Source organism: Drosophila navojoa, chromosome 3 (genome assembly GCF_054131105.1).
Source record: "Drosophila navojoa isolate 15081-1374.11 chromosome 3, UAZ_NAV_1.0, whole genome shotgun sequence".
NCBI classification, from domain to species: domain Eukaryota; kingdom Metazoa; phylum Arthropoda; class Insecta; order Diptera; family Drosophilidae; genus Drosophila; species Drosophila navojoa.
Window position 1 is genome coordinate 4,343,684 of NC_142891.1, and position 14,427 is coordinate 4,358,110.

At 36.3% G+C, this 14,427-nt stretch overlaps 1 protein-coding gene across 4 annotated transcripts in view; it reads left to right on the plus strand.

Annotated features, from left to right (window-relative positions):
* Pvf3 (PDGF- and VEGF-related factor 3) overlaps positions 1-12,252 on the plus strand; it is a 76,715-nt gene extending 64,463 nt beyond the window's left edge. For 2 of the 4 annotated variants that reach the window (XM_089258397.1, XM_089258399.1), the window contains 4 exons: positions 2,580-2,703; positions 2,775-2,986; positions 11,440-11,720; positions 11,806-12,252. In XM_089258397.1, coding sequence (XP_089114523.1) covers positions 2,580-2,703; positions 2,775-2,986; positions 11,440-11,720; positions 11,806-11,941 — 753 coding nt within the window. In that variant the 3' untranslated portion in view covers positions 11,942-12,252. Of the gene's footprint in view, positions 1-2,579; positions 2,704-2,765; positions 2,987-11,439; positions 11,721-11,805 lie in introns of all 4 variants that reach the window. The other 2 variants (XM_089258396.1, XM_089258398.1) reach the window with 1 other exon arrangement.
* Positions 12,253-14,427: the final 2,175 nt, after the last annotated feature.

Sequence of the window (14,427 nt, forward strand, 5' to 3'; positions counted from 1 at the left end):
TCCTTTCTTATTTCTCCTGCCACATTGCCACATTCTTCTCTCTTCATTTATCTCCCTTATTCCTTTCGTCGCATTTTCTCTCCCATCTCATTTCTAAGTTTTGTCTTTTATTCCATGCTTATCTTCTATCTATCTTTGATCTGCTCTCAGCTTTCTCCTCTCTGCTCTTTTCATTCCTCTCTCTTTCATTTCACTTCCAATTTTATTTACTTTATTTTTTCAACTGCTCTCTTCTGTCCTTATATACATATATCATCCTTTATCTCAGATTTTTGACATGTTATCAAATCGCATTATGTTTGCTTTCACATATGAATAACTCAATATTATTTCCTTCTTACTATTGCAATAAATACTATTTATCAGCTTAAGCCTTTTTATTCAGCATATATGCATCAAACGTTTTCCTCGATTTCTTGCCAATAAGTTACACAGTTTTCGGTTTATTCCGCATGTTACCTTCATTTTATGGACAATTTTTTATGCAGTGGCAATCGCATCGATGGCCACAAAGCGATTTGTGTCAGCTTAAGAGATGTTCAACAGAACAGAGGAGGAGAGTGAAGCGAGGGAGAGAGAGAGTGGAAGTGATGGGTGGGGAGGGGAGGCGTGGCATTTGTTTCAATGAAATTAAATTGGACATAAGGCCAGGCAAATGCTCAATGCGGCTGACCATAAACCAAAGAACACTCCATGCCAAAGTAATTCCATATATTTGCGCATTAACGCCACATTGTGTATGCCTGTGTGTGTGTCCCTCTCACAAACAATGGACCATTCATAAGCCTCAAGGTTAAACCGCTAAAAATCATTGAGCTACATCAAAAAGCGGCCATTGTTTCGGTCTAAGCCAAATGAAATGGAATAAAATGAACATATATAAAATGCCAAGACGCCAAGATTTATGCCAACGGCACCTTGATGGCTCCTACCTACCACTGGGTGCCTCCCCCATCCCTCGCTGCCCGTCCACTCCTGCTTGACTAATGAACAGTCGAATAATCTTAAGAATTTGGCCCACAATGAATGAAGTCCAAGTCCAAGTTGAAGTTGAAGTTGAAGTTGAAGTCTCAGCTGCGGTTTTGTTGCTTAGCTCTTATTTAGACATTCACTCGCCCACGTTGCTGCTTTGTTCGTTTACCAACACTGCTCGCTGCGACCGAGACTGCGGCTTAGCTGCTGGCCCTCTGCCTGCCTGCTCATTAATTTCGCTTAACTTCACAAATTGCCAATTGTGCGCATTGGTCAACATTTTTTTCTCTCTCTCTCTTTTCTTCTTCTTATTTTTTTCTTTTGCTTCACTCATTGTTATTGTTGCCGTTGCCGTTGTTATTGTTGTTCTACTTAGAGCCCACTGCAGCATCCAGCATAGAGAGCCATTGTTTTGTGCGGCTGTGTGGCTCGTATTTATTGCCCGGACTGCCAATTTGTTTTGTATGTGGGCATTGTTATAAATGACAGTGGGCTGCCTGGAGGAGGGTCTATAGACTGTGTGACGAGATATGCGATACTTGATAATAAAAACGATTTCGCCATAATTTATACACATTTATAAATATTATTTATAGATTCATAATTATAGATAACAATTTTTTATGAATTTATATTTTATAAAATTAAAAAATTAATTAATTAAAAAAATTAATATTTTTTTGTTAATATTTTTACTAAATTTTTTTATTGACTTCTGTTATTTTTTTTATATTTATTTTGATTGAGACTTTTGTATATTTTTTATTTATATATATTTATGTTTTATTTATTTATATTTATTTCATAAGTTCTTATTTTATAATTTTTGACATTTTTCCTTATTTATTTTCCTTATTTTATTTTACTAATTTAATTATTTTAATTCAGTTTTTTATTTTAATACTATAAACATATTAAATTACTTTAAAAGTAATTTATTGACCTTTTTCGAATACACAATTTTGTGTATTAATACTATTTTATATCTTTCTTAACTTAATAATATTATATTTTGCTACTTTACTATAATCTATATATTTTGCACTAAATAAATTTCATTAAATGCTATCCACTTGCCATGCTCAAATGCAATTCATCGACTTTGTTCTTATTGCATGGGAAGTGTATTTGATATTCGTTGCTTATTTGCTCTGTGGTGTCTCTTACTTATGACCATTGTTGTTGGCAATTGTTGTAACTGTTGTGCCGACTGTGAAAACACATGAATTCTTAGTTTATGAAGTTCTGCAGCAATTGAGCAGCCCCTCCGCCCCACCGCCTCGCCAGTCCCCACCGGCTACACTCTGTGGCAGTTGATGCTTGTGTGGCACGTTACCTGAATCTCTGCAGCAGCTGCCTGCCTGCCTGCCTGGCTGCCTGCTTGCTGGCTTGACTGCTGTGGACGACGATAAATATTGTGACAAATTGCCATCACACGGCACAAATGGCAATTTTATTTAGTGATGATTTTTATGGGTGCCCGCACACATGGCGTATACGTAATGCGGGCATTTTCAGCTCAGCTCTGCTTCAATTCAATTAATTAGCTTTTGTGCTAGTTTTCGGGCGTATTGATTAAATTTTCATTTTCGCTTCTTCGTTCACAGAATGCGGACAACAATAACAATTTCGCACATAATCGCATCGGCAGCCAAACTGCGCACAAGGAGAAGTTGCTGGGAACGCCGGAAGCTGTGCTCAATGCTCGACGCGAGAGGGAGGAGGCCAAAGGTAGGCAGCCAGTTGGCTGAAGCGAGCACCCACTCGATTCTTTGACTAAATTAACTTTGCAGTCTTTGCAGCCAAGGCGAATGCACACATCGAAGAGGTATTGAGGGAGCACTCTTGCCACTTGCCACAGAAGCGTTGCATGAGCGCCGGACGCGACCCATCGAAGATCTACTTCCCCCACTGCACGTTCGTACACCGTTGCTCCGAGGACAGCGGCTGCTGCCACAGTCGCACCGAAATCTGTGCCCCAAAGCGCACCCACAAAGTCGAAAAGTATTTCTTTGTAAGTATTACGAATCGAATTTGAATTTCAAATCAGCCTGCAACGGCTTAAATAGCTAAATTTGCCAACTGCCTGGCAGACACATTTCTGTAAATGAATAGCGCGAGTAAAGAGGCTAACGGGTTAGTTTTCCACTTGTTTGTTTTCTCATTTATCGAAAGTTGAAGGTAAATTTACAACTGCTAAACATTGCCAACTGACTGGAGTAACTATAGATTAGATTGATAGATCAAGAAGTAAGTCTATCAGCGTAGGCCTAATTCTAGGCCGAATCTTTGCTTTACTAGTTAAGCAGATATGTTAACTTCATAGTAAATATAGCTGACACAACTAACGTTAGATATAAATGACGAGTCAATTAACTAAAAAAATTAAATCCAAATGCAGGGTAATCAATAAATCAGTTCCAATATTTTATAAAAACAATTTGATTTATTTAAAAATTTATGGCTCCCATTAGAAATTATTAAATCTCTCCATTTTATTTGCCATTTATTAGCGATAAAAATCGATGAATTCATTTGCCTTTTTAATCCTAATGTAAATACTACTAAATCCGAAAGCTTTTCATTTTGTATGTTTGGGGATAAGTATACAATCACAGGGTTTAAATATACTAATCTCTAATACTTCTGATTCTCTCTTGGATTTCCACATATTTGCTTCAAATAAATTTAAAATGATGAATCAATTAAATGATAGTGCTCCTCGTATAACATAATTCTCATGGTAATACAATGATAAAGTATAATATATTGACATCAAATTTATGTAGATTTAATTACAGATTTTAAAAGAATATTTTGAAATGCTGTCAAAGCAGCAACATTAAGCAACTTAAATAAAAACAGCATTTAGTGTTAGCTAAAATAAACAAACTTTAATACATAGTTGCAGCTTTATTTAAATAGTAAGCCACACTTATATGTGTAGTTCATGTAGGCGTTGCCTCACCTCAGAAAATACTCGTCCACTTAAATGAGAAAAACTAAATTTATGAGCTGTCAAAATTGAATTGAAGTACACACACTTCACATTGCATTAACTGCCTACGCAGGGCATATCCGTTCGCTTCACTCTGTCATAATTATTAAATTGTTAATTAAAAATAATAAGCATATCAGAGAGAGAACGCAGCACTCTCATAAAAACACCTTCGATAAAAAGCAAGTCAGAAATCCAGCAAACAATGCATAATTTTATTCTCGATTTCAACATATTGAATGCTTGTTACGGAGAGGGGCAAAATAAAAGTTTATGTGGCATAAATCAGCAACAAATTGAATTATCATTGCGTCATTAAAAACTCATTTCGAGTCACACACACACACACACAGCCACACACAAAAAACACAATACAGCAAACAAAAAATTGAAGCAAAAAGGTGAAACGATATAATTATGTTGCAATATGGCGCCCTGAGGCATGACCTACGACCCCGCCCCACAAAGCGCAACGACAACAAACGCGACTGCGACAACAATCAGAGCAATTACAACAACAACAGCGACAGTGAGAGGGAGTAAGACTGAGGTAGAGTTAGACAGAGAGAGAGAGAGAGCTATATGTAACTATGAGGAAAATAGAAGCGACTCTTGACAAATTGTGAAAACTTTTGGGCACATACATACATATGAATGGCCACATGCGAGGGTGGTTTAGGCAGAATGTCAGCTTTAAAATAAATAAAAAAAAAAGTTGATAGTTGAATAAATTAAGAAACTAAAGAAATTAAGATTAAAAAAATAATAATAATAACAAATTTTTAAAGTTATATATCTCTAATAAACCCAACAATTCTTTATACCACCCTCGCACATCCAAATCGAGCGCATTGTTGTTGCAGCTGCTGCTATTGTAGCCGTGCGCAACGATAGGAAATTACCTGCTGAACAATGTTAATGATAATGATAATAAAAAGGGCGCGCATTCTAAACTAAGCGACGAATGGAAAACGAATTTAATGAAAATTCATTCATGAGCACCAGATGCAATTTATGCAACTATTTACGCCTACACCTCAATTAATGGCAGCTGCCCATTGTTGGCCAACATTGTGGCTAGCCACAAAGAGGGCTGCAAATTAAAAAGTGAGAGCTACTGGGCTTAAGCGATGTGGAATAGCACTGAAATTAATATGAAATGTGCATAGTTGAAATGCTGAAAATTTCAATTCGATTGAATTAATTTAGTGAATAATATTATATAAAAAAAAAAATCAATTAACAACTTTATTTATTATTTAATACAAATTTATAGCAATCAACTTTAAATAAGTTGTTCTTAGTATTAACAATATTTTTATTATTATAAATTTTACTAATTATTATTATCTATAATTATAGTCGAGTTCCAATAGTTCCAAATAACGAAGCGATTTTTTTTTTTTTTTTACACAGAAATTATCAAGAATTATCGAAAACAAATTTTTTTCAAGGGTATAGATTTTTTTTCGCGATTTTTGGTTTAACAGGGTACAAATTATCGAGACTCGATTTTTAAAAAAATTGTATATGCTTTCACCATGATTTATATACAAAATTTCTTCATTATATATTGCTGCAGGCTTTAATATAAAATTCATTTTATATGGACATAATGAAGTAGCAAATCTAATATTGAAATTCATTAATATATATCATAAATTACGTGCGTTTGATTTATGATTAAGTTATTTATTATAGAATTTGATTTAAATATAACGACCCCTTCCCTGTCTTCATTTTGTAAATATTCCAAAATTGAGGTCATGTATTTGTATGTATTATGGCTATTCAATTATCGATATGTAACTAAGTTGATACGAAGCTCTTGCACTTGGCAGTTGCATGCGATTGGGCAATGAGAAAAGGAGGTCACTGACTTCACTCAGCTTGAATCCTCAAATGATTACAGCATTGCAGGAGTAGAAACTGAGGAGTCGAAAGCGAAGTCAGCTAATGAGAGCAGCGAAAACTTACTGAAGTAGCTTAAGAAAGTAAGCTTCAAAAATGTCGCATGTTAAGCTTCGTTCACAAGTTGATTAAAAGTAGTCAACAAATTACAAATTTATAAATTACAAATTTATAAATTATATAAAATTAATATTTATATAAAATAAACTCACAAGCTACGATATAACTCAATATCAAATGTGAACTAGACCTCAGCTACACATTTATACATGCGCAAAACTTTATACAGCAACGAAGTTCACACATTCCAACAACTATTTGTTATTATGTTTATTATGTATAGCTGAATAATTTAGTTGGAGAAAAGTTGCTGTCGGAGTGCACGTAATCCGGGCTAAGCTACCAGCTGTTGCCCTCAAGGACTCCACATACCCAAAAATTAGTTGTGCTGCGATGCACTTGACTATTTTTAGACTTGGAGCGCTCTGGGAAGTAAGCCTCTCTCGCTCTTCACTCGCTCCCTCTCCCTCCCACCACACAGACAGCTGTCAATGTGCTCAACTAAGTGTTGAATAATTTTATAAAATCTGCAACTGTCGTCGCTTATAGTCGGGCATAAAGTTCGGCTGACAAAAGTTTTACCAACTGGGCATTAAGCATGGCAGTGCCGCCTCCTCCATGGCCCCGCCCCCATTTGCTACCTGTTTACGTGCTTTGCATTTATGTTGCAGCTGCTGCCAACTGTTGGGATTTCAGCTGTCGAAATTGCATTACGCAGCGCATGTGGCACAAAGTCGTTGCAAGTGCCACACGCACCTGCCCCGCCCTGCCGCGCTCCGTTGTCGCTCATTGTTTAATAAGCAAAATTAATGTTTGCTCTGCGTCTGGCGGCTGTGGCGCCTCCACCCACAGCTTAGATTATGCATGCGCCGGCCTGCAGCAGTGCAGCACTGGAGCGAATCGCGCCACATTTTGTTGCAAATTAATTAAACTCGGGCAACGTTTTGCTTGTCAGCCAATTGACTTTTACTTAGGCCAATGCCAATGTTAGCCAGGTGGGCGACATCGACATGGATATGGATGTGGATGTGGATGTGGCTGCGGCTGTCGATGTGGACCTGCACGCCATGTGGAGGCGTTGGCTTTCACGTCGCTCTTCTAGCTGCGGGTGAAAGTAACGACATCTCTGCGTTGTGCACTGCGGGTGCATTGAACCCAGAACCAGAGGCGAAAAAAAGGCTTCATAAATCTCGTCCGCTCGCTCGCTCGCTCTCGGCTTGGCTTGGCTCGGCTCTGTCTGGAGTGGATCGCAGGGAGCATTGCACTTTGGCTGGCCAACAATGCACACGGCCCCTCCCCTCCGCTCCGCTTCACACCACTCCCCTCCCCTTCACTCCTCGCTCGCCCTCTCCGTCTACCTTCTCACTTCAACAAAATTTGCGCAACATAAATTATGTTTTGTAAGAATGTTTTTTTGATGCCGTACTCTCCCTCTCTCTTTCTCACTCCTTCTCTCTCGCTCTGTGTTGTCCTGCTCTTGCTGGTCTCAAGCTGTTTGCCTGGCACTTGACACCTCTCAATGACATCGTGTGCACAAACTTTAGTTTCCTGCTGCCCCCGCTGCTGCCTCGCCCTGCTCTCCGTTCCAGTCTCCTGTGCCCTGCTCCTGCCCATAAATTTTTGTGCTTTATTTTTCTCCTCGTAATATTTTGTATGTTTAAGCTGGCAGATAACATTTTCGCAGACATGCAACTTTAGTTTAGTTGGCCCAACACCAGCTAAAAGTGACCATCGAGAAAAAATTTATATATAAAGTAAATCATTTTTATTTCACATGCGATTTGGCATTAAATGCGCGTTTTAGTATATGTACTATAGGAAATATCACATAAGAAATATATTATTTATTTACTGTCTTTTATTTAAGCTCCCACTCTCCTCTTCTCTCTCTCTCTCTCTCTCTCTCTCTCTCTCTCTCTCTCTCTCCTCTCTCTCTCTCTCTCTCTGTCTCTCTCTCTGTCTCTCTCTCTTTGCTTCAGAAGACTTAACCTGCTCATAATTCCTGTTGCTTGTCTTAACTTTTCTTAGATAATTAAGCGCTGCCTCGCCTACTCCATGCGTGGGCGTGTCTTCTACTCTGAACTACCTTCTTCTTCCTGTTGCTTGCATTGGTGTGTGTTTGTGTAAATCTTCAAGTCGCAAAATCCACTGTCAGCAAACGCAGCAAAAGTGTATTTCATAATTAAAAGCCATCTAGGTAGGGCTTATATATAATGAGAAGTATTTCCTGTTTGACTGTGGCTGTTGGGCAAAGTGTGGCAAATAGGCAACAGAATTTGTAATTTTATGCACAACTCCATGGTAGGAAAGACTTTGCACATGCAAGTCAAAGTCAGGACTTTGCTGAAGCCAAATAGAGTGTATGAAAATTAATTTTATTTGAAGTAAGTTGAGAGTTTTCGGGAATTCCATGTGGCAAGTCGAACTAAAGGAAAACAACATTTTCTTCCTCTTTGATTGAGAAATATAAGAATTTGTAGCGATATAAAAATAGTTCCAACATAACAAATTTAATTGAAAAGTATAAAATATCAAATTAATTTTTAATGAACAGAAATGAGAGAAAAGAGAAAGAAATTATTATAATCAAATATAATTTAGATTCGCATTTGCTCACTTTCTTACTCAAAATTTTATATGTTACCAGGCAACGCCGGGCAGCTTTAGACTTTCAATTTCTTCATACGTTTGCTCTCTTTTTCACTCAAAATCTGGCACTTTCCAACACTGTCAATTAGTGTCAATAACATAAATGCTTGCATACAATACCTAACAGAAAAATTAAACTACATTTTATATGAGTCCTTCGTCCTTAGTGCTCAGTGCTTAGTCCTTAGTCCTCAGTTCTCAGTCCTCGGTCCTCTGCCGTCAGTCCTCTGTCCTTGGCTGCTCTGCTCAGAGCGCTCGAGTGCTCCGGGTGCCCACTACAAAGCAATAACTGACTAATTGCTCGAGTCCAAAGTGTGCACACACGAGAGAGGGCCGACTACATTTGCATTTACACATATAGTATATGGCACAGGCTTAGCCCAATTAGGGGCGTGACGCAGGAGGGAGGTAGCCGGTGACGCCATCTTGCAAAAAATGTAAAACAAAGTGCAGCCGAGAGAGTCCAAAACTCGTACTCATATGTATTTATGGCATATATCATGCTATGGGCAGGCGGCTCAACCACTTTGCAGCAATTTTAGATGCGGTTGCAATTCAAGTATCAACAACAGGCAGAAACGCAAAAACAACAAGAGCAACAATGAAATAGCAAGTAACAGCAGCACTTTGCACTTCCGTTTCCGGCAATTATTGTGCTGCTTCAGCTCTGGCAGCTTGAGCTTAGCAGCCAGTTCGTCTCTTGTGCCTGCTGCAATTTTCTTCAATTTTATATTTCGCAAACACACACACACACATGCATGCATGCTGCCTGCTAAAAGGGGGGCGGTGCGCTGGGCGTGTCTGTGAGCGACATGTCGAGCATGCAAAACTTTTTCAATTCGTTGCATTCAAAAATTTGCATAAACATTCCACCAAAACTTTAGTTTAAAAAGAAAGTGTGGTCGAGTGGAGAGAGTGCATGGATGAAGGATAGCAACACAGAGAGAGAGAGATAGAAAGAGAGGGCAGGAGTGAAGGAGAGCTATATAAAAAGTCAAATATTTATAGTATGTGTGTGCCTTATGAAAAGTTTTATATAGAAAAATCTAATATGCGTAGCTCTTGTAGCCTGGGATGATATATTAAAAAAAAAGAAATAAATAAAATAAACCAATAGGAATATTAAAAAAAAAAAAAAAATTAAATTAAATTAAAAAAATTAAAAATTCGTATTATAAAGATATAACGTAATGAACATAAATATATGAATATAAATATAAATTTAAAATTAAAAAATAAATAAAACAAAACATTGTAATTTAAAAAAATATATTCATTTAAGAGTGAAGTATTGATGCATGAACCAATATTTTTATAAATAGAAATAAAAACAAAGAAAATCGAAAAATATATAAATTTAAATATAAGAAAAAAAAATATATATATATAAATATCATCCATTTTTCGTATACTCTTTCACCTTTAGTTTAAGCTCAACCATTTTGCAAACACTTCTTTATCTTTATTTTAAGTTCATTCGTTTTTCATTCTCTTTTCAATTAAATTAAAAATGTCCATATATTTCTCCTACAACGCTTGGACATCAATTTGCCCTTCACACTCATTTGCTGAGCCGCTTTACAAAAATGTGAAAAATTTAATTTTCATGTTTTTCATTTTTTGTATATATAGAAAATTGTGTGTGTGTGTGTGTGTGCGTCTGTGCATGTGTAACATGGCAGAAAAAAGGTTTCAAGTCTCGCACAGAATTTCGGTTTCAATTTTAGCATTATTTTTGATCAGCTGTCAGTTTTCTGCTTTGATGCGTCCAATCAAAATTCAATGCTCGACCGCTCTCGGTTTTGCATCTTTGGATATTTTCTTTGGCTGGCAGCATTTTGTGGGCATTTGCTGCTTGCTGACTGCCAGCTATTTACTTAGCTTGATTAATAACCGGAGCTGTAATTTTAATTAAACGAATCCAGCTTAATTTATGCAATTCATATGGCATTTCATCATTTTGCACTTGTCATGCAGCCCCAAACGATGGCGCCCAACTCAGAGCTTAACGCTTCGCAAGGCAGCGTAACAGAAGCTGTTCAAGTTTGTCTCCTAATGGTTAAATACCATGGGCTTAGAGCCAAGGGGGGCGAATGAATGAATAAGAGAAAACTTTAAAGAACATTTGACTTTTGAATTTATATCTTGTTTATTGTCATTTAATTATAAAATATAAATATAAAGTAGGATTAAAATAAATTTTTACACACTTTTAATTTCATCTAAATATTGTTATGATATAATAGCTTCAATATCTTCTAAAGAAATTGTCACCTATGTAACAAGCAATATGTAATGCCGAAAACTCTTTTTTTTAGTTTTATTACAATTTGAATTAAAATAAAAATGTAAAAGACCAAGCTAGACTCAAGTATTGCCTATACTTTTACACATTTTATTTAATAATATTTCAATATATCTGTACAACATAGCAAAGCCCCTATTTAACTAACTTCCTACGGCTCTGCGTGCCTTTTCAACTGGCAACTGACAGCTGACAACTCATTTAGAATTACAAGAGCTATAGAAACAAGAATAACAATGACGACAAGTTTGATGAACAGTCAGCTTAAGGAGCATTGAGATAGATACAAACCCACATACACAGACACACACACACACACATACACACACGCACACACACACACTTGCTTAATGAAACTTTTGAGCAACAATCTGCATATGCAAATTAACCGGGTTAGCCTTTCAATGAAGAGGACACCCCATATAGCTGGCACATGCACATCTACTCAGCTGTATTTAATATAGTGTGCCGTCTCAATTAAAACGCAATTAGGCAACGGCCGTTAGACAAACTATATTAACTCTATGATGCGTCTCATTTGCAGGTCAAGACCCACAAAGACAGACGATCCAAGCCGGAAATGTTGACCTTTGTCAACCACACCGAATGCCATTGCATCGATCGCAGCAACTACTATGCAGAGGGCGTCATCTCCAGCAACGGTGCCGTAGTGCAGCGTGCCACCATGCTCAATTGCAATTGTCCCGTGCACTTCGAGCGCATCCTACAGAACGACGGGCTATGCAGATGCGATTGCTCCTCGAGCAACTACGATTGCGACTATCGCAAGCGAGGCAGCGAGCACTTCTCCTTGGAAGATCGCAAGTGAGTAGAGATTGAAGAAACTAAATACCCTTTCCACATATGTAATGATCTTATATTTCTCTTCTCCTTCCTTCCCTCTGCATAGGTGCATCAAGGAGGGACGCTGCAAGCCGCCCACCTGCCAATATGGGCCGTACATGGAGAAGATTGGACGTTGTCCCAATTATCATGAGCAGACCTCGCATCCGATGAACAACTACAATGCGGTGGACTTGTCGTAAATGCATAGCACGGAACTGGAACCGGAATCGGAACACAACAAGTATTAGTATAAATACAGTTATACGAAAAAGAGTTAAACGACACGGCAAATGAATTGAATTTGTAGAATTCAGTTCAAAGCAAGTTTTGAGTTCGAAATCGAATGCCGAAACCTGTCGAAAGAGAAACGAAAGGGAATTTAGTTGCATATCCTATACAGAACACGAACATATATCCGCTGATCGAAATTAGCTCTTATACAGCACCTTTTTTGCGACCCTAATTCAGATCATCTTTAATAGCTGTAAAGATTCAAAACGAAAAACAAAAATTAAATTGACTTATATTAAAGGTTATTTGAAAACTACAAAAAAAAAATATCAAGCGAAGGATTGATCTGATGATGGATCTGATGAAAATCAAATTTCCTTTTATTAAAGTAGAGTATCTAAAGCGAAATCGATGTGTTTTCAATGTATAGTTGATGCAGATGATTATAATCTATTAAATTAGAAAAAAAACTCAATAATTCTATTAATTGTGTGTGAAGCAAAAAATAAAGAAAATATTCCAAAATATGAATTGACTGGATCTTAGTTTAAATTTACTAATGTTATGTTATTTAATTATAAAAACTGAAAACAAACAAACAAAAACGAGAAAAAAATACAAAAAACAATAAACGTAATATTATTAGCAATTTTAATCATACAAAATACGAATATATAGGATATTTACATATATATATGTATGTGTTTAGAGAGAACTATTCCCACTCAAGTTAAATACACAAGAGGAAGACGAAGAGATAAACACAATACTGCTCACAATATAATTACACACAGAGAGAAAACGAAATGTTAAGCATTTGGTATTAATTAAATACTAACACATATTTTAATTTCTAGTCAAAGTTGTTCTTGTACATGATTTGTCTCAATCGAGAGCATTTAATGAGCATATTATAAACATACATACATACATACATAAATACCATAAATATATATAGAGCGTATCTATACATATTATCCAATGAAAGAAATACATATATATCCGACTGTATCTACTTGTAGCTATCATTAACTCTTCATCTCGCTCACACTAACTTTCGCTCTCTCTCTCTCTCTCTACACATATTATCTGTACCGAATTGTTTATTAATTCAAAAGCCATTCAATAAACCCACCAACAACACATGCAACAACAACAACAGCTGCAACAAAGACAAAACAAAAATAATTTTAAATTTCAGTTTAAATATATAAATTTATTTTAGATAATTCAGTTTGTGAACGTTTGGCAATAAACTGCAAAAGCAAAAAACAAAATCAATGAAATTAATATTAGAATATTATAGTATTTAATTGTAAATGTTTTATGTTCGATTAAGCCATTTATTTTGCAATTGAAATGCATTAGAGAGAAAGTGAGATAAACATTTATTCAGCTGATTTTATGAGCCTATTCAAAAATCTATTCATTTCAAAGTATTCAGCAACAATGAGCCATTATTCATATTTATTAAACTCCACACACACACACACGCATAAATATTTAAGCATTTATGTCTTGTTTTAAAAGTTATATTAGAATTATAAATACATATTATATATGCATTAATATATGCAAAATACAAACCAAACATTTCACACACATTTTATTTCTAACTTTAGCATAAATTTTAATGTAAAGAAAAACAAAAAACAAGTTTAAGTATCATCAAACACCATACTTATAAATAATTGATGAAATTATTATTACTATGCGAAAATCCAAATAAATACAATAAAAAAAAAGCAAAACAAATATATGTGTGTATAATTAAAAATGAGTTCTGGTTTCATTGCAAAGCTATATTTGCACAAGTCAACAGTGTACCAACATTAATAAACATGAATTACTCAAATGTTTAAATATAGAAGGATTATAAGGAACAGATTTATCGAGAATCTAAGCTCTCGATCTGCTAACAGGTGTTTAACAGCCAACTTAGCATCGATTCTATTACATAAGCAGCAGCTGTTATTTAACACAGAGCTGTTGAATCGACTGCCCCTGCAGGTATGCAATGAATTTTATAACAGATTTCTTGAGCTTGCACTCGACTCCATTCAAGTATTAATAAGTATAACAAATAAATAATTTTCGTCTTTGATTTGACTGGGAAATTAGCTCACCGCGCTTTCATTCCACAGTGTCAGCCAGATCCTGTCTTAAGCCCTGACCCAATTACATTTCTCATCAAGCTCAATACGCCACCTGTCGTTGAACTGGGGCATAACAGCTAGCATTATGTATACGATAAGCTCTCACGCTCTTGTTTGCACTTTTAGCCATGCTAATGATAATGGCTGAGCAGCTGGCAAACTTCTAATGAAAATGCATAACAAATGGCTTATCTGCTGGCACATATCCACACACTTACACACACACACACACACACACACACTAACCGCAATGGGGAAAACAAAACACGCAACACACGTAGTTTTCCCACACACATGCG